Source organism: Podarcis raffonei, chromosome 2 (genome assembly GCF_027172205.1).
Source record: "Podarcis raffonei isolate rPodRaf1 chromosome 2, rPodRaf1.pri, whole genome shotgun sequence".
NCBI classification, from domain to species: Eukaryota; Metazoa; Chordata; class Lepidosauria; order Squamata; family Lacertidae; genus Podarcis; species Podarcis raffonei.
The window spans coordinates 72,003,274-72,028,441 of NC_070603.1; the positions used below are offsets into that span (position 1 = coordinate 72,003,274).

Consider the following 25,168-nt stretch of genomic DNA (forward strand, 5'->3'; position numbering starts at 1 on the left):
AACAAGAATTGTCGTTCTCAAAGTTCCTATGCTGTGCATCTCTCTCTCTCTCTCTCTTTAATTGAACAAGTGCTCTCAACCCGAAATGTTAAAAGTATAAAATCACATGCCCTATATCTAAATGGCAGAATGTGGCAATCCAAAGATAAGGTGACAAAACAGCCTTTGAGGACAACAATATTTAACCCTTGCAAGTGAATACATTACTGCCTTTGTCTCTACCAAAGCAAAATATGGATTTTCACCTGCCTTTATCTCCATTAATGTATGGGAATCCACATTGACACCCTCCTCATCCCAGTGTTGTTCCAGACCTGCCTCCCCCTCCAAAGTGGGGTTTTACAATCCTGGCTGTTTTGAACTTTCCAAGAATTGGAAATTTTGGCATTTATCTGTCTGGAGAGACAATGGAAGAGTACATCATTGGGGGTAAAGTCAAACCATTGGACAGTTACAGTGCCTACTGTGGTTTTAGAGATCATACAGGAGAGACATGTTTTATTGTAGCTGGGGCAGATGAAAGTATTCAGTTTTGCTGTTACAGATGCACAATGGCGTTTCTTCTCTCTGCACTCCTCCCAACAGTCATTCCTCCTCTGGTCACTGGAATCATCCAACCATACGGCAGGGTTAATGTTGCAAACCTTCATGCCATGTTTGCAGACATCTTTGTAATGCATAGTTGCTCTGCCAAAGGGCCTGGTGCCTGAAGTCAGCATGTTCTTGGGGATCCTGCCATCTTCCATTCTGTGTACATGACCCAAGCCAGTGTAGACGTCGCTGAGACGGAAGTGCAGACATGCTAGGAATGTGGGCTTGGAAGAGCACATCTTTGTTTGAGACTCTGTCTTGCCACGTGATGCCCAAAATCTTCCTGACACAACAGATATAAAAGACATTGCGCCATCACCCCTTCCAAAAAATCAGTATGCTCCACATTCAACAAGCCTGGCAGATCTTCATCTTGGTATTGGTCAATAACATCACATTCTCCCATACCCTTTGGGAGAGGCAAGCCACTATTCTATCTGCCTTGACAATACATTTGTCCAGCTCAGTGTTGATGGAAAGGTTGCTAGTTGCAATGGAGTCCAGGTGGACAAAATTATCTACCACCTCAAGCGTGTGGTCACCAATGCTGATATGTGGAGTGCTGGTGGCATCCTGACCCAGGGTGTTGGTCTTCGTCTGGTTGATGGTGAGGCCGAACTCCATGCAAGCTTGGCCAAAACAGCTGATGAGTCTCTGTACAGCTTCTTTGGAGTGTGCTGTCAAGGCTGCATCATCTGCAAACAGGTTGCCAGGTTGAACATACCTGAGACAACACTGGGATGAGGAGGAGTTAATATGGATGCCCCTACATTAATGGGAAAAAGGCAGGTGCAAATCCAAATTTTGTTATAGTGTGGACAAACCCAAAGAGGTTTCTTGTGGATTTGCATGCTATATTTAAGTGACAGACCAACAAATAATATTTGGTTTCCCTAAATCTTCTAAGTAGTACAGCTAATTCACTGCTAAAAGGTGGGGTTTTTTTTCCCCTTTTCATTTTTTGTTTAAATACATGACATGGAATGCCAAGATTTACATGCTATTGCCTTCTTTGTTTTAAAGAAAGGAAAATGCAAAGGTTAAATAGAGATTGGAGACCAGACTTGCCCTCTGCTCACAGACCCAAACCCCGTAATCTATTCTACAGATTCTGCCAACAAAATTCAATGGAACTGCTTTGGGTGTTTATCCACATTAGCCTCATTACAAACTCTAAGCCTGAAAACTATTAAGAAATCCTACAATCTAGATCACTGCCACAGGGATTTATCATACTATTCAGAGGCAATTTTGTTCATCAACTTGCACAATGAAGTAGTTTATACTAGATTAGCAACCATCTCTCATAATGAATGTCCTGTTTCACAGCGGGGGGGGGGGGGGGGACAAGCACAGTCATTTCTAAGTGCAGCTGCAATCCTGAGCAAACCATAATCAACCAATGGCCTCAGCACCATTTGTAAAATGGGAGATAAAAACTGCTGCAGCTCTCAGGTACTAATCAAGCAATCATATTGAGCATTACTAATGCATAGTTTCAAAAGGGGCAAGAACCTCTGGAGCTAGTATGGTACAGTGATTAGAGTGCTAAACTAGGAACTGAGACCCAAGATTCAAATACTGTCTCAGCCACGAAGCTCATGGGTGACCTTAGGCCAGTCACTGTCTTTCAGCCTCACCTACATTACAGGATTGTTGTGCTGCTAAAATGGAGATGGGGAGAACAATGTGTGATTCCTTGAGATCCCCTGATATAAACGCAACAATAAATAATAATTTAAAATAGACAGTGGTCCTATGTGTGCTTACCTGGAAATAAGTTCCACTGAAATAAAATGGACTCTCTGCCAAATAAATGGGCTTGAGATTGGGTTGCCTGATTTGCTTTTCAAGCTCTGTGTTGCTAGATGCTGAAGGCACTAAACTTATTCCTGCTGCTTTGTGTTTGCCTAAACAGAAAGAGATGTCTTCCTTTCATTGTTTCGTGATAACTCTCTTGTCTTGTTCCCCATTTTACCCTCCTGAAAAAAAATGGCTTTCATTTTAGTCAACTTCTGTTAAGCTGCCAGCAACAATCTTTTACTTCCTGTATTTTTGGGTTAACCACCATAACAGACTGTCCCAGCTGCCAGGAACTCACTATAGAACACAATTTGAGGGTTTAAGAACTAACGATGCAGTCAAATACACCTTTAAGGTAAAAGGTAAAGGACCCCTGGACGGTTAAGCCCAGTCAAGTTTGTCCACAGACAGCTACACCTCTACTTGGAAGTAAGCTTAGTAAGTTCAATGGGGCTTACTCCCAGCTAAGTGTGTATAAGATTGCATCTTAGGGCTGCAACACTTGCCTGGAAGTACATCCCACTGACTTAGGCAGAATTTACCCCTGGGTTAACATGTATAGGAGTGGTCTACAGTTCACACTCTTTGGAATATTACACAAAGGAGATAATGGAAAGTTGTTTAGGAGACTCAAAATCTGCTTTTACTCTCAAAAGTCAGGAGACAAAGAGCTGTGGTGCCAGAAGATTAATTAGTTGCTTTACAAAATCCTGTCTGAAGGTTCCAGAAGAAAAGAACTTTTCATTCTGGACTGAAACGTTGCTAAAAACCACATACATTATTGAACAGAACAGAAAAGTGTTTTAGAAACAGCAATACGCATAATGAAAACACTCAACATGTCAGTTCATGTCATGTACATTACTCCCTCCTTTTTCAAATGATTCCCCGTCGTAAGATCGCAGCAGAAAATAAAATGACATTGAAGACGTTGATCCATATGACAAAGTAAGTTCAACCAATCACTCCTTTTGTGTTTCCAGGCTAACTGCTCAAACCTAAACATACAGATAACCCACAGCTACTTTCATGCATGAAAATACAGTAAACGAGTCCAGAGAGCTCCTAAATTTTAGATGTTGTATAGCATATGAAAATATTATGCACAAAATATTGTTCATGTGAAGAATCACCCAGAAGCACGCTAAGAGTCCACATATGAATCTTTTACTTTGGTTTTACTTCTCCAAGCTTGCACAGTGATGAACTCCCAAAAAAGAAAAAAAGAAGAAAAAGCGTGCAAGAGCAAAGTTTCATAGACGAAGCGGCCCTAGGCACTGAAGGAAACTAAAGACACAGAGAAATGTTCAAACCATCCTAACCACTGAAGAGGGAGAAACACATCTTTAATTTTTTTTGCAGAGCAGAATGACAAGGGAGATTCACCATCTAAAAATGAACAGAGACCACCCTTCCATTTCCTACTGGGACAACTGCCTGCTCTCTCTGTAAGCATTCTCTACTTATTTGCAGTTTAGATTATTCTTTCCTAACACCACCAGGGAGCAGAAAGTGGGGGTCGGCCACCGACAGAGTATCAAGACAACCATTGTGAGGACGTGAAAACGCAGGGGCATCACAGCATGTGGACTTTGGGGAGATAATCAGAAAGGCCAGCTACTGTGAAGAAATAAGCAACTGAGGACTCCTATGCTAAATTTGGAAAAGCAAGTAGGATAGGAAGGGGGGGGGAGAGAAGAGGAAGTCTTAGTGACAACGTATTTTACAGGAATTGCAGTGCTGATTCGAGGGCACAGCCCTTACAGTTCCTAGAGGGTGAGGAAACTGTATGTTCCACTGAGCCACGTTACATGGCTTTTGGAAAAGAAGTGGGGGGTCCCGAGGAGAGCGCTGCCGATCCCCCTTTGCCGCTGAAGGAGCAGAACGAGTGGCTTCGGAGTTCGGCGAAAAGGAGCGGGGCTCGGGCAGGGCCAGGGGTGGGGCGGCGCCCGCAGAGATAGATAGAAAGGGGGCGGCGGGTTCAGAAGCCACGGCGAAATTCGGAGAGGAGGGTCCTGGAAAGTCCCTCAAGTCCAAGGGAAAAGGCAGGGGGCGCAATGCGGGGGGGGGGGAGACAGAGCGGGGGGGATTCGGCGGACCTAGACGGGTGGGCGCTACTTCTAAAGCGGCGGCGCTCCGCCCGTTTACTTGGGAGTAAGCGCCGTCGAACTTCGAGAGGCTTCCTTCCGAGTAAGCCTTCGAAGGCTGGGCTGCAGAAGGCGCCTCGTCGGGGCAAGGCGGCGCACTGGGGGGAGGGGGCCCCGCATCCCCGGGGCACGAGAAGCAGGGGGAGGGAGGGAGGGACACGACGGCGCGGCTCTCACCGAGGAGGAGCAGCTTCACCTCCCGCGCCGCTTTCTCGCCGTCCTCGCGGAGGTTCTTGTCGATCATCTTGGAGCGCTCGGCGGCCGCTTTGTCCTCGGCGCTCACGGTGCAGCCCATGGCGCCGCTGGGCTCGTGCCGGCCGCGGAGAGACTGTCGGGTACAGCGAGCAAACGCGAGCGGAGCCCGGGCTGCCTCGGCTCGGCTTGGCTTGGAGCGGAGGGGAGCTGGCAACCGAGGGGGTGGGGCCGGGGGTCGCTGCCCCGCGCGGGCGGATAGGCGTCGTCGGGCAGGGCGGTGCTGCTCGCTGGCTTCCTCCGTTGCCCTCCGGGTGCCGGCGCGGCGGGCTCTGAGCAGCCTCTGGCTGGGGCGGAGGGGGAAGAGGGCGGGGATCCGGGGGGCGGGTCCGTTCCGCTCAGGCCCAGCTCGGCTCGGGCGGGGAGGAGGAGGGGAATTCGGGCGGGCTTGTCGTCAGCGAGCCGAGGGAGGAGGAGGAGGAGGGGCGGCCCCGGACGCGCAGCAGTGTGGGGCTGGGGTGGAGAGAGGGAAGAGGCGCTGGGGCGCAACTCCGAGCGGCGTGGAGACGGAGGCTGAGGGAGGTGGAGGGCGGCGCGCGCCTCTGGCCCGGACTGGGCGCGAGAAGGCAGCTTGCGAAGGAGCGGGCTGAGCGCGCAGTGGGGACGAAGCGGCTGCTGCGGGACCGCGCGCGCGGGTTTGGCGGGAACGGAAGGAGCCGAAGCAGGGCCGGAGGCTTGTGCGTCAAAACGCGCGTTCCGCGTTCTCTGAACGAGAATTGAGAGGAACTCGTGGCAGTATGCGCCGGAGCGGCTGCGAATTCGGGCAGCCTGGAACTGGGGGCTGCTGTAAAAGTCTGCCAATGGCCTGTTGAAACGTGGGGGGGGGGGGTCGAAGTATGCGGAAAGTATATAGAGATGCCACCGAAAGCAGCCTCCCCACATAGTCAGAGTCATCCCTTCCTGGTTTAAAACAACAAGAACAACATTTATTGTGGGTGCGGATCTGCACCATCAATTTAGTCTTCTCAAGCTGGCACGCATGTGCTGGTGGTGTTGAGACTCAATTGATGTGGGAACAGGCAAGGAAGCTGTGCAATAGGGAAGCCTTGTTGGCTGCACGTGCAGGGTGACTGCAATGTGTGCTCTGGCTTTTACTGTGTGGCATATGTGTACAGGAGTCCAGTGTGTCAAACCAGGGTGAGATATATATTCACCATGGAAATCTGCATCCCCAGGGTGAGTTTCCCAACCCACAGCCTTATCATGCGGTGTATTCTGCTACCTGAGTTGTAACCATCACGTAGTGAGTTTCGCAGCCTGCAAATGGCACCTCTGGCAGGACCGGGGGGGGGGGGAATCACATGGTGAGTTGTATTGAACAATTGGTTCAGAAATTGTTGTTGTTCTGCAAGAGGATGGCGATCCCCATGGCAAATATAGCATCTAAACATACCTCTGACAGCCTTCTAGAAATCTAGGGAACTAGGAAGATGGGTAAAAATTCACCACATGGCCATACATCCTAGGCTTCTGTCACGCCATGTTTTCATGTGCACTGCATCATGTTTACAAGCAGCAAACATGTGACCACCCAGTGTACAGGCTAGACTGCAGGAACGTAACTTAGGCAAGACTCTCAGCCCAGGCACTGCTGTGATCTGTGGAAGAATCTACAAGAGGCAAGAAAGGATAAAGGCTAGGGGAGGATGGAAAGATGGTCAAAATAACTTACTGAAACAAACTTCTATAATATTAGTGGTCTGGAAATATATAATCAGCTTTGTATATCTCTAACCCCTCAGCTAATAATGCTGTCTCACACAAACTTTTTAATCCATTGGAGATGCCCTGCTCATATTCTCATCAGTAAAGGAAGTAAGAACTAATGTGGACAGCAGCAAGGCCTTTTCAGCAGTCGCTCAGCCTAGCCCACTGGGCAAGGTCATTGTGAGCTCTGAGCTCTTTGAAAGAAGGTTGGGATATACATTTAGTACATAAATATAAAACATACTCTTTGTTGAGGACAGCAAAGTGAGACATCCCCCCACACACACACACAAATGTTTCACAGCCTTTGAAAGCGTTGGCATAGGTTGCTGTGATTTTATGCTCTGGTTGTTACTTTGTTTTATGACTGCTGTAATTTTATTATGATTGTGCTTTATTGCCTTCCAGTGACGAATATTATGTTACCGTATTTTTCGCTCGATAACACGCACCTGACCATAACACGCACATAGTTTTTAGAGGAGGAAAACAAGAAAAAAAAATTCTGAATGAAACAGTGGATGTATCATTTTTGTGCTTCATGCTGCGGCCACAGACATGTGATTTGACGGTGAGTTTGGGGTAGCCCAATGCAAAGATCCTGTGGATCCATGCTTTGTAACCACGTTTTTGTACCATTGCAGCCCCAGGCAACAGTGGGTGCGTGATTTTTTTGGTGCAGGCTGTAGCCATGGACATGCTATGTGATCTGATGGTGAATTTGGGGTGACCCAATGCAAAGATCCTGAGGATCCATGTGGATCTGTGCTTTGTAACCACGTTTTTGCACCATTGCAGCCCCAGGCAACAGTGGGTGCGTGATTTTTTTGGTGCAGGCTGTAGCCATGGACATGCTATGTGATCTGATGGTGAATTTGGGGTGACCCAATGCAAAGATCCTGAGGATCCATGTGGATCTGTGCTTTGTAACCACGTTTTTGTACCATTGCAGCCCCAGGCAACAGTGGGTGCGTGATTTTTTTGGTGCAGGCTGTAGCCATGGGCATGCTATGTGATCTGATGGTGAATTTGGGGTGACCCAATGCAAAGATCCTGAGGATCCATGTGGATCCGTGCTTTGTAACCACGTTTTTGTACCATTGCAGCCCCAGGCAACAGTGGGTGCGTGATTTTTTTGGTGCAGGCTGTAGCCATGGACATGCTATGTGATCTGATGGTGAATTTGGGGTGACCCAATGCAAAGATCCTGAGGATCCATGTGGATCCATGCTTTGTAACCACGTTTTTGTACCATTGCAGCCCCAGGCAACAGTGGGTGCGTGATTTTTTTGGTGCAGGCTGTAGCCATGGACATGCTATGTGATCTGATGGTGAATTTGGGGTGACCCAATGCAAAGATCCTGAGGATCCATGTGGATCCGTGCTTTGTAACCATGTTTTTGCACCATTGCAGCCCTGTTTTTGCATCAGATCATTGCTATGTGATCTGATGGTGAATTTGGGGTGACTCAATGCAAAGATCCTGAGGATCCATGTGGATCCGTGATTGGAACCACGTTTTAAGTAGGGAGGGAAGGAAAAACATAGAAGCGACAAGGAGAGGGGTGTGCAGAGAAGCAGCTGGCTAAGAATGCAGGAGAGGGGTTTTACCGGAGGGAGGAAAGGAAGGCAAAAGTCCCCCCCCCCACAAGCCAGCCAGCTCTCTCTCTCTCCCCCCCCCCCAACCTGCATGTTGCCTTCGAGTCCCAGACGCACGGAAAGGAATTGCCTGGAGGGGAGGGGTTTTCTCTGCTCTTTGTTCCGTTTGAGCAAACACAGTAAGGAAACAGAAGCGGGTGGGCAGTAAGACCCTGAGGCAGGATGCAGGAAAGCAGCAACTTCCTCCTTTCCTCCCTTCTCCGGACGATTTGATATTTGCCTGATTTTTGCCTTCACTCGCGCTTGTCAGCTCCAGGGACCACACATTCGCTCAATAACACGCACAGACATTTTCCCTTACTTTTTAGGAGAAAAAATCTGCGTGTAATAGAGGGAAAAATACGGTACTTCATTGGTCTTACGTTGTAAGCTATCCTGAGCCTAAAGGGATATGATAGGGTATTAAATTTTTAAAGAAAAGCAATAAGGCAGAAGGCCTGAACTATGGCTGGTCTTGCACTGGGCTGGTCAAATCAAGAACTTGGAAGGAATAAATGGAGAAGGGGAAAAGAGCCAGACATGTGTTTGTAAAAAACAAATCAAAAACCCTTTTACTATTAATAAATTGCTAGTGTCATACATGACACTTTGGATGGCGACATACGCAGTCCCTGCCCTTACAATCTAATTTTATACTTTAAAAAGACAAAAATGGGGAGAGAAATGTAAATAGAAGAAGAATTCTCAATGGATCTTTTGCACTTAAGTTTTCAGGGTTGGATCCAGAGAAGTATAAGGGAAACACTGCTTGTATAAAGGGGCCTCTCTGGATGTCTCCTTCTTACTGCAGCATTCTGTGACACTGCCCCAAGTTGCTCCTGATAATACTTTCTGGGATAGCATGGAATTGAAGCACAAGGAACTGAAGAAGGATGGGAACTGGCTGCCTTGAGTAAGTGAAAATTATTTTTCACTTGTGTAAGATACCTCTGGATCTAGCCTTCCATATTTAAAATCATCAAGTTTAGAGGGTATTCAAGGTTTACATTTCCTGCCTGGAAGTCAGAAGTCCAATTGATGCCCCACTGAAATTCAGTTTTTGGCCTTTTGTTGTTGTGGTGGTGGTTTTAGGGTCTCCCAAGAGTAAACATCTACCAACTTATTAGATGGAATGCATTTACTTTTTTTAGCACATTTGCTCAGAATTGGTTTGGGCAATAAGTCGATGGAGCAATGACCCCACACAGACCTCAACTTTACTGTTTTCTTCAGTGTCCTTGGCTTCCTTAAAAGATGAAGAGGGAACAGGAAAGTGCAAGTGCCTTGTTCATGCGCCTCTTTGTGATGTCAGAAGCAGAACTTTTGCATCCTCGCTCTCACCCTGTGGCTGGTGAGGTGCAAAATTTCCATGTGTGGGTACAAATGAAGATGTAAAAGTTCTGCTTTAGATGTCAAGGAAATAGGAAGTATGAAATTGTCTGGAATTTTGGAGTATAGGAGCTTTTCTTCTAATAGTCCCTCAAAAACTGACAAAGCCATTGTTAATTTTATTGATGTTACAAAAGAAACTAAATAAAACCTTATTTATTTATTTTTTATTATTTAAAAAAGACAAATTCCTTGATTGAGTGCCTATATCCACTGTCAGAGACAGTATGCTCCTAAATGCCAATCGCTGGGAATCGCAAGTGAGAGAGTGCTGTGTGCTCATTTCCTGTTTTCGGACTTCTGGTGGGCCACTGTGAGAACAAGATGCTGGACTAGGTGGACCACTGTCCTGATGCAGCAGGCTCCTCTTAGGTCCTTATACATCATAATAGGCTAAAAAACAATTAAAAATGAAACTGAATCCAAACACTAGAGAGGTATTGTGGTTGGCATCTTGTCAACAGTGATTTTAGAAAGGGTTGCACTCCCTGCACCCGAAATGAGATTTGCAGCCTGGACTCAGCTTTGCTGATTCCCAGACAGCCCCTGTGCCCAGAAGTACTTTATTCTGGCTTCAGCTCATGAATCTGGCTGGGACCTGTTTTCTCCAAAATGGATTTAACCACTGACATTCATACCCTGTTAACCTGTTTCAGCAACTGTTTAGATTACCACAATGTGCTTTTTGTGGAGCAACTATTCAAGGTGGCCCAGAAACTACCCAAAATATAGCTCTTCAGCTTCTGGTGGATTCAAGGCTCAGAGAACCCATGACAATGATTTTGGTTCAGCGGCAGCAACAGATGCTGATAAAATTTCTGAGCCGAATTCAGAGTTCTCATTGAAGCTCTAAATGACCTGGGCCCTAGCCTACGGTATACAAGTAAAATTTGCATGCCCACTTTTGACTCTGGCCCCACCTACCACTGTCACATGTGGCCCACACCTAGAGGGGAATGTGTGGATTGAAAAGGGTCCCCCACCCTTGGCTTATACATCTGTAACTGGCTAAAAAAAACAACCATTGGGCTCATGCTTAGCAATTTTAATTTCATACAACTGCATGCCTGACAATTCAAGCATGCTTTCCTCTATTTACATGCATCACTGCGCTGACAGACATATACCAGGTCTTTCTCTGGCTTGATTGGTGGAAAAGAAGGTCAGTGCTTATAGTACCAGTGTTTGCAGCTGCCCAGACCAGCTCAAGCTAGCCTCAAGTGTGGGAGTGTGTTGCTCACGAGGCACAAGCCCAAGCCTCGCTCTCAATAATAATAAAAAGCTGTTTATTCATTGCAGCTGCAAGGAATGCCAACAGTGGCCACAAAACTAAATACTGTGACTCCTCAAGCCAAGTCGGTATTTGAGTACTAGGCTGCTTTCTTTTCGTGAAGAATGGCTGATTGGAAGTTTTCATCACTAATGCTAAATATTTTGTTAGTGATTCAAAACTGCTGCAGATAGATTGCCCAAAAGTTTGCTCACATTCGACAGGTAAGAATCACCCAGAGACGAAGATGATTGCCCCTATTTTGTGGGAGGGATTCAAGTGCAGAGCTGAAATTTTGGTTAGTGCAATCAAAGTGGATTAAAGTGCTCTGTTACCCAACCACAACAAAACCATTTGAAACAAACACAAAAACCCTGACCTTTTGTGTTTAGGAAAGTGATGGGAGAATGCACCAGAAAGTGGGTGAATGAATGGTTAATGGGAAGACATGTAAACTCCCCACAAGCAAATTGGGCCCATGTGGTCAGGCTAGTGTGGCGTAGTAACAGTTACACCCAGTTGATGCTAGGAGAAAGCACTCATAGCCACAGAGGTCACTTGGGCCTCTAGTGACAGAGATGGGTCAAGGAATACTCCCAGACTGCAGAATTGCTCCTTCAGAGGGAGGGCAACAACATCCAGAATGGAAGATTGACTTATCACCCACCCACCCACAAGGCCTCCATTTTACCAGGAATCAAGCTCAATTTATTGTCCAGTGTTTGCGCTAAGTTGTAAAGGAGAAACAGCAGTACTGATAATATTTTACTCCCAAATTCTCAATGGGTTCATATAGATGCTGAACAGCATTGGGGAGCATTATGCTCCCTATAGCATAAACACTGGAGGGAGGGGTGAAGAACACTCTCCCACTGGAACAGAACCACCACCCATTCCACAGAATCAATCCAGAAGGATACCATGGTTAATGGTACCAAAAGCTGCTGAGAGATCAAGCAGAAGGAGTAGGGTTATGCTCCCCTTGTCAACAGGGTGACCAAGACTGATTCAGTCCCAAACACAGTCTTGAACCCAGACTGGTATAGATCCAGTCTCATCCAGGAATGTCTGGTGGTTCTGCCACAGCTCTCTCAGTCACCTTCCCAGAAAGGGAGTATTTGCAACCCACTGGGTCCAGGGCTCCTTTCTTCAGTTGTGGCTGCACCACCACCTCACTCAAATAAATCTTCACCATGCCCTGGACACACCCATTCAACACCCCACAGCCAAGTTCACCATCCATGGTGGGCGGGAATCGAGGGCAAGTAGTTGGCAGCGTCTGTGCAAGGGACCTGCCCATGTCCTGTTTGCATATTGTTTATAAGTATTAATAAGACAAGTAGTTTGTAAATTGGAGATTTTAGATAAGCACTCTGATTCCTAACACTTTGAATGGGATGATTGCAACTGTTTAATGTGTCTTGGTTTTGCAGAAAAGAGTGTCAAACTGTTGGATTTACTTATTTATTTTTAAAGCATTTCCCCTCTATACTGTATTTTAGAATTTTCCCTATTGTTCCTTCCTAATTTAACAGTCACCTAGTTTGTCACCATGCAGGACAAACTAAAGGAGATTGATACAGGGCCATTGGCAATAGCTCGTTATACAGTGACACAGCTGTCAGATAAAATGAAATTGAGCTGGTGCAAAGAGTGTGATTCCGTAATAGAACCATGCGCAATCCTTCATAAAAATATAGCTGGAGGGTAGACTATAGTTCCATGCACTTACATAAGGGCTAGGAATAGCATAACAGCCATACACCAAGATGCCCCAGGAGATTTTCCTTCTAATTACCAGCTCCATGAAATTATTGTGATCAGTAGATTAGCCGCCTCTGTGTAAGAACCTGATTAACCAAACGCAAGGTATGTCTATCAACTTTGGAATGAATCTATGTATTTTAACACTGCATCAGAATCTATCCTCTAATCTTCCTGATGCATTGTTGAAATGGTTGTGTTGCTACCTGTACAGTTTTTTGTTGTTTGCTTCCCTTCCAGCCCAGACACAGCTGCTAGCTTTGGGAGCTGTATCAGAAGTGAGGAACTGGGACCTTAAACATTTGAATCTGCATTGCTTGCAGTTTGTTCCACCTCTGCACAAAACTAGCAATTTCATAACAGATCTAAAGCTCTATGGATGCTCTGCTACCCAAGGTACATGCAGTCTCTTCTACCAGGAAGGCCCCATGCCAATTTCCCAAAAGGAAGAGCACTAGTGTATGTGAGCTTCTGTTGGCTTTTGGATTTACTTGGAGCATAAACAAGTGTGGCCCTTGTATGAAGGATAGAAGGTGGGAAAATTCTTTGCTCCTGTGGGAGGAAGGGCAGGATATACATGAATAAAGCAAAAATATTCATTGCATCTCTACAACCCCTCTATTTTGAAGTTTTGAATGCTGTATTACCACTGCTGCCTGTCAAGCTGTTTCAGATAAAGTCATGCTGTGATGACAAGCCTTCGCACTGTTGTGTTACATCACAGTTTCTATGTGTGAACTGAGCCTCAGGCCATGAGAAAAAGGAGGAAGGAACAGAAACTGATGTTTGTTTTAATTTCAGACTAATTATGGTTAGTTTGTTTCTGGGATTTGGTTGCCACATTTGGGAGATCAACTTTTTTTGTTCCTAATTCAGCACCCTCTGCCAAGTTCCCAGTATGCATCTGTCAAGGAAATAAAACCAGCTCCTGCTCCTATTGGATTTATTTTGCACTCTTGTACATTATCTGCTTTTCTGTAGGTCCCTAAATGCCAGTCTGATATGCAGCAAAGTTGGGGACTCCAGATGGTCAGTATTTTGTGGGAGGGATTCAAGCAGATACCTTAAATTTAGGTTTGGGAAATTAGTAGATTGAAGCCCTCTGCCCCCCCCCAAGTACAACATATCCACTCATGGGCATAGCCAAGGTGAGGGTGCAGGGAGGGGCATCTGCCCCCAAAATCAATAAAAATCAATAAAAATACATAGCTAACTGAAGTTCTGCCCCCCTTAACAAGAGGCCTGCCCCCCCCACAAAGCTCCTTGCTACGCCCATGTATCCACTTCTTCTATTTAAAAAATCCCTGACTTTTTCTGGTTAGGAAAGTGAAGAGGAAACTGGTAAGTGTAGGATGAAGAAATGCTTAACAGGAAGATATATATGAATTCTGTACAACTAAATAAAGATGAATGTTCTTTGTGGATGAACGTTCCCCACAAAGAAATCAGAAGTTGATGGACGGTAAGCTTGAATGAAAAAAAAAAAATTTTTTGCCATGAAGCATGCTCAGCTAAGTTACCAGGAGAGGTCAAATTCCCTTTCTAAAAGCTGCAGATATCTTAAAGGACCTGAAACAACACGGTCTGCAGACAAATCTGTTCCTGCCCTCTGCTGCATCCTTACTAAGTTCAGCCACTACCTTTTGAAGCCCTTTGGAAATGGTCTGCTTGGACAGGCATGCTTCACTGATATCTGGCTTTTGGAGCAGGAGCACAGTGTACGTTGGGGTGACAATCCCAGTCACTAAATGGGTCTATCCAAGAGGTAGCTGGTCTGGGGGAGCAAGTGCGATTAGCTCTAGGCATAGTTAGACCACTCAAAAGAGGTTTTACAGCATTTCCAAGTAGCAAGGCAAGAAGGAAGCCAAAATTCAACTCTGTTTATAATAGCTCCAGACAGCAGCAGACCTTTGCCGCTAAACATTTATGCAACGCAAACGCATGTCAAGAAACAGGTTGTGACCAGCTGTCTGTTGTAACAGAGGTATAGGTCACAGCTGTTTCCCTTGCTTGGAGCCACTCGTAATTCTCTGTAAGACAAAGCACAAAGCCTGGGCCACCATCTAGTGCAGGGGGAGGTAGCGTTAATTCCAGCAATTACACAGGCCACTAGTCACAGATGAGACCGTTGATCCCTGACTCAAAACTCGGAGAGGAGGACAGTAAAGGGGAGTATGGAAGAAGAGTCTTGGGAAAGAGCGAAATGAGTGGGAAACGTGACATTTTAAAGACTGAAGCTTTCAAATTTGCAAGTGACTGGGGAATATAATAAGAGATCCTGCTTATTTGGATTTAAGAACTGTGATGCATAGGTAGCCTGATGAAATAGGGTTGCCATATTTCAAACAGTGAAAATCCGGACAGAAAATTTGTTGAGTGTTTGTTGTTTTCTCTTTACTGCTTCCAACTGCAGTATTCCGGATATGTCTGGGAAATTACGGACGTACGGAAAGGCATATCACCAGGGCCACTGGAGTAAAGGCTAAGGTGGTGCTCTCCTCTTCTACATGCAAAAGCTGACTTGATTGGCAGCTCAATCTTACTGCAACACTGGCCACAGGATAGTGTCCTCCAGCACACCTGAGGGCAGCAGGCTAGTTTCGCAGGTGCAGGTGCATGGTGCACACAGCGCTACCTTCCAATAGCTCAGGGCTCCGGGGACAGCAGCTGCTGCCCGCCCCCATCATCTAGCTGCTGTCATATCACTCTGCCTACTACTAGGGCTGGCTTGGGGATGCTTGCTGCCTTAGCAGCAGAAGCAGCATCTGCAGCTGTGCTCCCCTCAACTCAGCAGCGTTTCCTGAAGTCATAATATAGCAGGACTGCCAAACACAAGATGTTCAGAAGCAGAGCAGCATTTGAATAAAGAGAAAATAGACTTGCACATCTATATAAGTTTGAGAGCCATGAACCTCTCTTGATACACACCCCTCCTCAGTTATAGAAATTGAAGTCTCTCAGAAAAGGAAGCCGGAGAACATTTTTTATTCTAGAGACTTCTGTGGCAATTTCTACGTGATGAGTTTGTGTTTGCACAAACTGGTTGCTGTAGGAGAGCTTCCTAGAGAATCTGTTATTCCAGTACAAAACTCTTACTTACTTTAAGCTGGTTGAACCCTGATGTGGAATCTGGGCCTCTCACAGTTACTGTGTGGGTTTCTAAAAGAATTCTGTCTATATTACTCCCTGACAGGGCTCTTAATGCAGATCTGAAGCACTGCTTCTCTTACGCTGGGCAGGAAGCTCAGGAAGCTTGGTTGTACTTGCGGACAGCGCATTTTTACTGTGCCTGAAATGCAACACATATATCATTTAAAATTCAAGTATTAAAATGGGAAGGACTATCTGCTATTAGAACAAAGTTGGAAGATCTCTAACTGAATATTGTTTCAGAAGAGGAGAATCTCATCCCTAGCGGCTGTGCTGGCTGGGACTGATGGGAATTGGCATCCAATGACACCTGGTCAGACTGTGGTTTTTCCCATTCGCTTTTAAGATCTCCCAGTGAACTCTTCTGAAGGTACCGATGCAGTGGTACCTTGGGTTAAGAACTTAATTCGTTCTGGAGGTCCATTCTTAACCTGAAACTGTTCTTCACCTAAGGTACCACTTTAGCTAATGGGCCCTCCCACCACCGCCACAGAATTTCTGTTCTCATCCTGAAGCAAAGTTCTTAACCCGAGGTACTATTTATGGGTTAGCGGAGTCTGTAACCTGAAGCGTCTGTAACCTGAAGCATTTGTAACCTGAGGTTCCACTGTCAAATATTCATAGCGTGGAGGAGCAGGACCTTTTCAATGGTTGCCCCCGGATTGTGAAATACCCTAATTTGGCCTCATTTCTTCCTTCCCCAGGATAAGCAGGTGCAAACATTTTTATTCCACCATGCTTTTGAGAGCAGTACCTTTGTTAAATGAAACTGAGAGCTGATGAAGTACTGTTTTGATCTGTTTTACTGACCCACAGAATGCATTTTTGTTGCTGCCATGTTTTATGCTACAAACCATTTGTAAACAATTGTTAAAGAACAGCTCACAAGTGTCACAAATAAACACACTTTTGCTAGCCCTGTTCCTATAGGTATTACATCTAATGCATCTGAACTCTGTCTAAGGGACATTGATTATGCATTTATTTTGTGGAGGAAATCATTGGGCCCGGCATCAGAAAGCTTTCTCCTTCTCACTGGAAATGCTGCCGTTCAGAATTTGCATAGCTGTCTCCAAACCAATTTACAAGCGATTACTGCAGAGCTTCAGTCCCTTCCTGCAAAATCATGTCTTGAGTATCACAGTGGGATGTTTCAAGAAATGTGAGTTACTTAGCTTACTAAGGCTGCAGTCCTTTCCTGCATACACAGTGGACTTGAACCCTCTTGTAGTCAGTGGCATTTGCCTCCAATTAGACATGCACAGGATCAGGTTGCAAGTCAAGGAAGCTGCATGAACGCTGAGTTGCTGATAACGGAAGCTTCATCCTTAACCAAGATTATGTTTTCTTATGGAGCCATTATTTATGAAGATGGCTACCACCCCTGCCTTAACCATCCATTAAATATATCGGGGTTGATCTTTCCCCCTTTTGCATATCTTTGTTTTTGACTCAAATGGAAATAAAGGCAGGCCTGTAATGAATCTGTCAAGGAAATCAAGGATGTTTGTGCTTCTAAATGAAATGCAGTGATATAAAAGTCTGTAAGTTATAAAGGGAACTGTCCTTGGACAATTAAGTGATTTGCCGTGTGTGTGTAAACAGGAGAGCATTTGTGCTGTGAAATAAATGCTTTCATACATCTCTGGAATTAGGGTTATGGTGACATACATCTATTTGTAACTCTATTCTATCCTTCTTATAACAAACATGTTTCTTATCGCTAAAATTGTGAATGCACAGTCCAGCTCTGTTTATTAGCGTGAGGCAATATGAAAGAAGGCTTTGGACTTCTTGAAACCAGAGGCACAGACTGGGAACCAAATGATGTCAGCAAGCCACTTTCCCAAGCCACAAGGGGAAAGCAAAGAAACTCCCTAGAGGCATGAGTCAGGTTATAGGGGGAAACCCCTCCCACTCCCATATTTGGCAAGCAGGGGAACTGGGTTCATATTCTGGAGTCAGAGCCACCAGGCAAAATGCTCTTCCACCTCAGCATCACAAGACTTGACTCAGAGACATCAACTCTGGCTGTGGCCATCTCAGGTATTGCCAGGTAGGGCGTAATTTGAGATGAAGGATCATGTCTGGAACTTGTTTTTCAGAATTAAGTGTTTTATTCTAAGAGTTCAAGGGCTACTAGAGCACATCTATCTGATCCCGACAATTACAGCATAGTCTGGTGCATATGTCATCAGTAAAAACATTTCGAATGGACAAGAACAGGTTAAATTCAACAAAAGAGATAGGTCCCATAAAACAGTAAGAGCTCGACACACCTCTTGGGGAAGGGACAGCTCCCTAAATCAAAACAGCTTAACTGTCAAAGGTTGGGGTAAAGAGATGCGTCTTCAGTTTATTGACCCACATCCGGCCTATCACTGCCTCCATGCACCAGTTTAGCACTTTGATCACCTCTCCTGATTCAGACAGAACAGAGAGATAGAGCTGGGTGTCATTCGCTTATTGGTGACACCTCAGTCCAAATTTCCTGGTGATAGTTCTCAGCAGTTTCAGATTCATATTCAATAGCACGGGGGACAAAATGGTGATGAATAATGGCTCCCATATACCTTATGTGCATAGCCTACGTAGTCTGGGACTCACTGGAAAGATTTCAGTGTTGTGCTCTTCTGATCATTCATCCCCCCCCCCCATACAATATTCTGGAGTCTTGCCTGACTCCCTAGACTTAATTGGGTGGGGGACAAGAAGAGGAGGAGGAAAGCCCCATTGCACTAGAGGGAGCCCTTGTGTTGCCTTCCGCCTGGATTAGTCAAATCTGGGCTTCTGTTTCAAGTTTGCAATACCTGTGTGATTTATTTTTTGTTGTGTTTGTGTTGCTTTTATGTATTACTTTGTAATTAAATCATTTTAATATATTCTAATAGGATGACAAGAAAACTTGCCATATATATTACAGAATGGCACAAGAATGCAACAAATAAGAAATACTTGCTCCTGATTATTCACCATCTACGTTCCACAATTACTTTCAGTATTTCATAAGTATGAAAATAAAATCGATAGCCATCCTCTGGGCTCTATGTTGTTTTCCCAGAACCTAACTGAAAATACCATGTTATTAGCTGGATGTTTCTCTTTTTAACTTGTCTGGAGCCTGTTTTCAGTGCCAGTCTACAGCCCAGAAAAATGCAGAGCAAAAACCAATAAGAGAGCCTTTTACTGCATACAGGATTAATTTCTCCCTGTGCTGATTAACACAACCCTATTAAGCGGAGATAAGCATTTTCATTGCCTGATCCACAACATACCTATCTTTTTAGGTGGGGAGCAGGGGAGGATCACATAACCAAATTAGCATAAGAGTGAGCAAATTCTCTGCTATGGATTACAGGGTTTAGTATTGGGCAACCCATCTCTGCAAAGCCTGTGTCAGGCAGCTCTCAGTCCCTGGCAGGGAGCTGGATCCATTCCTACTTTGTCTTGCTGTGACGGAGTTGCTTTCATGTAGCTAAATCAGGCTACCACTCTCAACAGAACTGGAAGAGACAGGAAGATTCCCATCTAGCAAACAATACCAGCAGATGGAATAAGTAACACATTAAAGCAAATATCATAAATCGAAGCCCATAAATCATGTGCAGGAGAGGAGGTTCCCACAGAGGAGAGGAAAAACAATCTGCCCTAGGTTGCAAAGGACAGTGAAAACACTGTTGAATGTAGACGGTGTTTCTTTGTCGCTGGAATAGGTGGCCTTCTAAAAACCCCAACTTTGGGACGGTTTTTACCAGCATGTTTTTCCTGCTCTGCTAGTCTCAATGAAAACATCTCACGCTGAAGATCATCAGCCCCCCTTCATGAGGGGCTGAGGCCAGGATACAGGGAGTCCCCAAAAGAAGGCATTGTGGAAAATAGGCTGGAATGTACTAGCTGAAAAGCGCAAGAGAGACCTTGCAGAGCAGGGCAGACGGGCTTCAGCCTTGCAGGCTCTACCACAGTGGCTCACATGAGCAGGACCGGCCCACACATGAGGCAAACTGAGCCAACTGCCTCAGGCAGTAGAATCTGCGAGGGTAGCAGCTCCTGATGTGGGATCTTTATGCCCTGCCTTGTTCCCAATGTAGATCTTCATTCACCCCTTCTTCCTTGTTGGGGGGCATTTTGGGGTTCGCCTCAGTTGCCAAAATGTCTTGGGTTGGGCCTGCACATGAGGCTGGAAATACTCTTAGAAAGAGCAGGATGTCTTTGAGCACACGGTCCACCCATTTTCAGTGTCAGAACCAATCCTAACATACCTGTTATTGGCAGTTATCCAACCTGGCGTAAAAGAGGTTGGGAATGCCAGACAAAATACTTGGGGTAAAAGCATAAGAAGTCCATTGGCCTATCAGCTTTCCAGTGTCTTGGGCAGGGGAAGTGACTTGTGACTCTTTCACCAGATTCTGTACCCTCTCCAACTTTTGGTCCTTCCTGAGCTGCCCAGGGACCTGTGCATGGAAGCAAAGAGCAGGAAATAAAGGATTATGTTTGTTTGGTCAATGCAAGTTATATGCTGTTTGTTATATGGCATGATCTCCCCTCTCCTGCTCCTGCGTGATGCTATGGAGTTTCTCCCCAAACCAAAAACCCATCAACTTGGAGTCATGCGGGGGAGCAGAGGTGGAAAATCCCTTTTCCAGGGGTCAGCAAAATTTTAAAGCAGGGGGCCTGTCCACTGTCCCTCAGACCTTGGAGAGGGGCTGACTATATTTAGAAAAATATAAATACCCTGCAAGCCGGTCCCACAGCTGCCTCCAGACCTGGAGGAGGAATGCACTCCGCATGTGCTCAGGAGCGCGCCTTGGTGCGGCCCACTCACTGGCATTGTTGACAAGCAGCAGCCATTCCATCGGCCTGTTCCTGCAGAGCTCCCAGGTGGCGTGCACCATGCACTGCGGCCCATTGGCTGAGGCCAGATCAGCAGGCAGGCCACGCACACGTAGCGCCAGGCAGGTAGCATGCAGCTTGCCCTCCAGCTGCTCCAGCAAGGCCGTCAAGCATGCCACCAGCAGCAGCTCTGAGCCAGGCACCAGGCGCGGGGCCAGCAGGCTCACCAAGCTCTGGCTGAAGCCCCGTGACACGCCTGTCACGATGCCCATGGAGCGGCCCAGACCACCCACCACCCACCCGCCAGCCTCTCCATCCATGGCCACACTCGGTTTACCTCAGCGCAGCCAATCCGAAGCCGTGAAGCATTGCGGAAGTCAGTCCCCACGTGGTGAGGCATCCACGGCTTCTTTTCAAGGAAAGGCCACACCGTGCCAGTTTAGCTCAGCGGGGATTGACTGAGTGGGTGGCAGGGTCCACGGGCTGGATTTATGAGCCTGGTGGGCCACATCCGGCCCCTGGGCCATAGTTTGCCAAGCCCTGTGCTAGTAGGATGGTTCCTGCTAGCCCAACTATTTAGTTGAATCCCGCTCTGTGGCTCATCGTAAAGTATCTGTAAAACTAAATCCAAAATACCATGTAAAATTAAGAACCCTTGAAAGTATGGTGTGCTTTGAAAATATTTCTGGTTAGTCAATGGAAATCTGAGGCACTGACAGGACTGAATTAACTTGGACCTAGAATACAGGCATTTTCCATTCTAGGTCTATTTTGCTATGAATTAAGGTGCTTCCCTTGATGTAAGTAGCAGAAGTGTGTGGAATGCTGCACGTACTGGCTTCAGATATTCCTCTGCCTGAACAAAGTTTTCCAAATGGATCTTTGCTCATAACTATGGTGAGGATTAATAATAATGATGATGATGATGATGAAAAATTGGGTAAGTTCAGTCTCTCATAACAGCTAGGTCTTCGGGTGCTGCACACACACCTCTGCCTGAGCTAAAAAGGCAAGTATAATAAAACCAGTGGGAACAGCATTCATAAAACTCTCCAAATACCCAAGGCATATTTACCTTGGAATAAGCATAGCTGACCTCAGTAGAACTTATTTCAAAGCAAGCTTGTATAGAGAGCGGAGCAGATTTATAAAAATCCAGATGATAAATGCATTAACAAATGGAAGCCAAACTGAGAACTGATGGGAATCATTGACAGCAAATGTTGCGCAGTGTGATACAGTACTTTGCTCTGTATAATGTATGTATGTATGTATGTATGTATGTATGTATGTATGTATGTGTGTGTCTGTCAGCTCAGACCCTGCATGTTTTGATCATGCCACAGCCAGCCAAGCTTACTGGTATGTGACATTTCCCTGCCTCAAGGCCAAAAACATTGCCGCAGCTGGAACAAAATAAAAGGTTGCCACCCCTTTATTTCTTCCCAACACCTTGTGTTAGCAACAGCCTAATCTGCAGAAATGGAGCCTTAGTGACAGGAAAAGCTACAGCCACAAGTCAGCTGTATAGATTGCTGTTAAGCACAGGAGGAAGATTGAAATAAATGATCTATGGAATACTACTGTTCACTATTAGTTCACGAACCTTTTCAGTTTATATCCTTCCATCCACTGAGTTGCACACTATAAAACTATACAATAAAATTTTAAATAGCTAAAACATCAGCTAAGATACAGCAAATAGCAATAAAAGGACAATATTGCAGCAGCTCAGTGGAGTATTTCCTTTGCTCCATGCAAAAACTTGGGCAACAATGTATGTTTTAAGGCAGCACCAATTAACAAATAATTCTTTGCCTGCTTTTCTCAGTCAATGATGTGGTAAGCTGAAATAATTTTCATGCATTATTAGAAGACTATTCCATGGGGCTGATTTGATTTGCTTAAGGCACCTAACTAGGCAAATATCAGTGGCAGATTTGGGAGTCTCAAATTTCAATGCCTTTCCTGTGTGATGCCAACATTCATTCTCTCCCCCCCCCACCTCTTATGCTCCATTCTAAATCACCCATTCCAGTGCCCTGAGAATCTATGCCCAGTGCGACCAAACCAGTTGCTCTCCCCTAAATATGCCTCTGCAAAAAGCACAATACAATCACTCTAAAAAGCAGGGGACATGAAGTGGTGCCAATGTGGAGTGCCTCCCCCAACCCTCAGTGGCACATGGTAACTGGTAATAACAGTCCTGCCAAAGCTTTGTCTAGTGCAGCATAATGTTTCCTGCTTGCTTCCAGCTAGATGCCTCTTAGGAAGGATATGGGCAGGGCATGAGGGTGACTGGTGTTCAGAGGACATGGCTCCTCTGATCCTGGAAGGAAAGTAGAGCCCCTATGACTAGTAGCTATTGGGTAGCCTTATTTTCCATCCCAGGGGGCGTGGCACGCATCCTGGGGGCGTGGCGTGCTGCCTGCGGGGGGTGTGGTGCACATCCCAGGGTTGGCTTTTGTCACCCCTCCTTTGGAATGGCACCCGGAGCAGCCCGCCCCCCACCTTGGAATGCCCCTGATTGCCACATCTTGAGAAAGCAAATTCCATAGTTTTAACCGTGTGTTCTATTAAGTAGTTCTTTCTTTTGTCTGTTCTTAATCTCCCACCTTCATTGGATGACCCTAGATTCTAAGAATTATGGAAGCTGCAGAAAATGTCTCTTATCAGCTGTGGTTCTAAACAGACTTGCCTGGGAGTAAATCTCACTGAACTCAATGGGGCTGGCTTCTAAGTAGACGTGTATAGGGTGGCCTTGTTAGTTTCTATCCTCTTTCTCCACACCACACATGATTTTATACAACTCTACCATGTCTTCTTTACTCACTTTTTCCTAAACCAAGTAGCCCCAAATGTTGCAAGTTTTCCTTGTGACAGAGCTGTGGCGCAAAATGGATGATGATGATGATGATGATGATGATGATGATTTGTTATTTATACCACTCTGGGCAGCTCCCAATAGAATATTAAAAACACGATAAAACATCAAACATCATCACATAGGGGCAACCATCATGGAAAGTCATTTAGGCTGCATACATTTAAAGTCAACACCCCCCCCCCAAGAATTCTAGGAACTGTAGTTTACAGTTCCCAACACCCATGGCAAACTACAATTCCCAAGATTCTTTGGGGAGGGGGCAATATGCTTTAAATGTATGGTGTGGTAAACAGCCATTCTGCATTCACCATACTTTATGCTTGTTAATGAGTGATTCTCCATTGTGTGGCCAAAAAGGTGGTGGTGGTGGGAATCAACCATTAGTTCCCTGGAAAGGACCTCAGAACGAGACGTTAATTGCTAGTTGGCACTAGATTATGGATTATATTCTCTTTCACAAGTGGCCCTCTGTTGCTCAAAGCCAGAAGATGGGACAATAAGTGCAGCCAGTGAGCAATTCTCATCACAACAACTGACCTAAATACTTTCCCAAACAATATTGTCTTTTCAGAACAAATGCATTGAAAACCAGGGGGGTCTCTCCCACTGTTATTCCCCAACAACTGGTCCATTCTCACAAATCCAAATGCGCTTTAGAGCTCTTTTAATCAGTAAGACCTTTTTAAAAACCTGGCTATCAACCATGTAGTTATTTATAATAGTGTTTTCCTCCCATCCTCCTCAGTAGAGTTGCCCCTTTTCTGGAACTGCTCCTGTATTTTTAAACAATGGCCTGGAGGGAATTCATATGGGGAAGCTTTTCCCTGCCCTCCCTGTCTCTCTGTGTCAGGAAAAGCTTCCCCACGATGAATTTCCTCCAGTTCTGCAGCCTGACCAGACACTGGCAGAAGCCTTAACTGGAAGAACACAATGCCCACAGAATAAACAGGCTAGCAACTCAGGGCTTGCAGTCCTCATTTGTGCTCACAGGACCTCCTCATTGGCATAATTCCCTATGGTTTGTCAATTATGTAAATGGGCTTCTTTTGATGTATCCCCCAGTTACAGGAATGTAATGAGGACTGAAAGCAGTCAGCGATTAGGCCATCTGCAGTGTACAGAGCAAGAGAAACAGAGGAAATACAGGAAACATGCTGGAATAATTCAGGGTAACTCCTTCAAGGGTAGTGGATGTACAAGGAAGCTTAGAGGTAGAGTACCTGCTTTTCATGCAGAGGGTCCAAGGTTCAATTTCTGGCATTTTCACCCATGACTAGGAAAGTCCCTTGCTGGCAAACCTGGGGAGCCGCTTCTAGCCAGTGTGGACAATACTGAGCTAGATGAACCAATATGGTGAGATAGAAACTGGAGTCTGAAGGATCCCCTCCTCCCATATATACCTACACAGACCCTTACACCATATTCAAAGGCCCTTCTCCAGGTGCCACCACCCATGAGGTGCAATGGGCGAGTACTCATGAGAGGGCCTTTTTGATGGTAACGCCCTGGTTGTGGAACCCTCATCAGAGAGGCACATCTGGAACTCATGTCACCATGTCAAGACTTCACTTTCCCAGATATTTAAAATCCTTAAGATCGCTTAGTGCTTTTGAACACTGTTTTATATGGTTTGCAGATTACAGCTCTTGTTGGTTTCTTTTTTTTAAAAAAAGTGGCTTTTAAATTGTATTGTTCAGCCACCGCAAAATGTTAGTTATTAGGTGGTGTACAAATCTTAAA

At 45.5% G+C, this 25,168-nt stretch overlaps 1 protein-coding gene across 1 annotated transcript in view; it reads right to left on the reverse strand.

The window, feature by feature from the left end:
* GNAI2 (G protein subunit alpha i2) overlaps window positions 1-5,051 on the reverse strand; it is a 124,859-nt gene extending 119,808 nt beyond the window's left edge. The window contains exon 1 of the mRNA XM_053377406.1: window positions 4,719-5,051. Coding sequence (XP_053233381.1) covers window positions 4,719-4,836 — 118 coding nt within the window. The 5' untranslated portion in view covers window positions 4,837-5,051. The remainder of the gene's footprint in view (window positions 1-4,718) is intronic.
* Window positions 5,052-25,168: the final 20,117 nt, after the last annotated feature.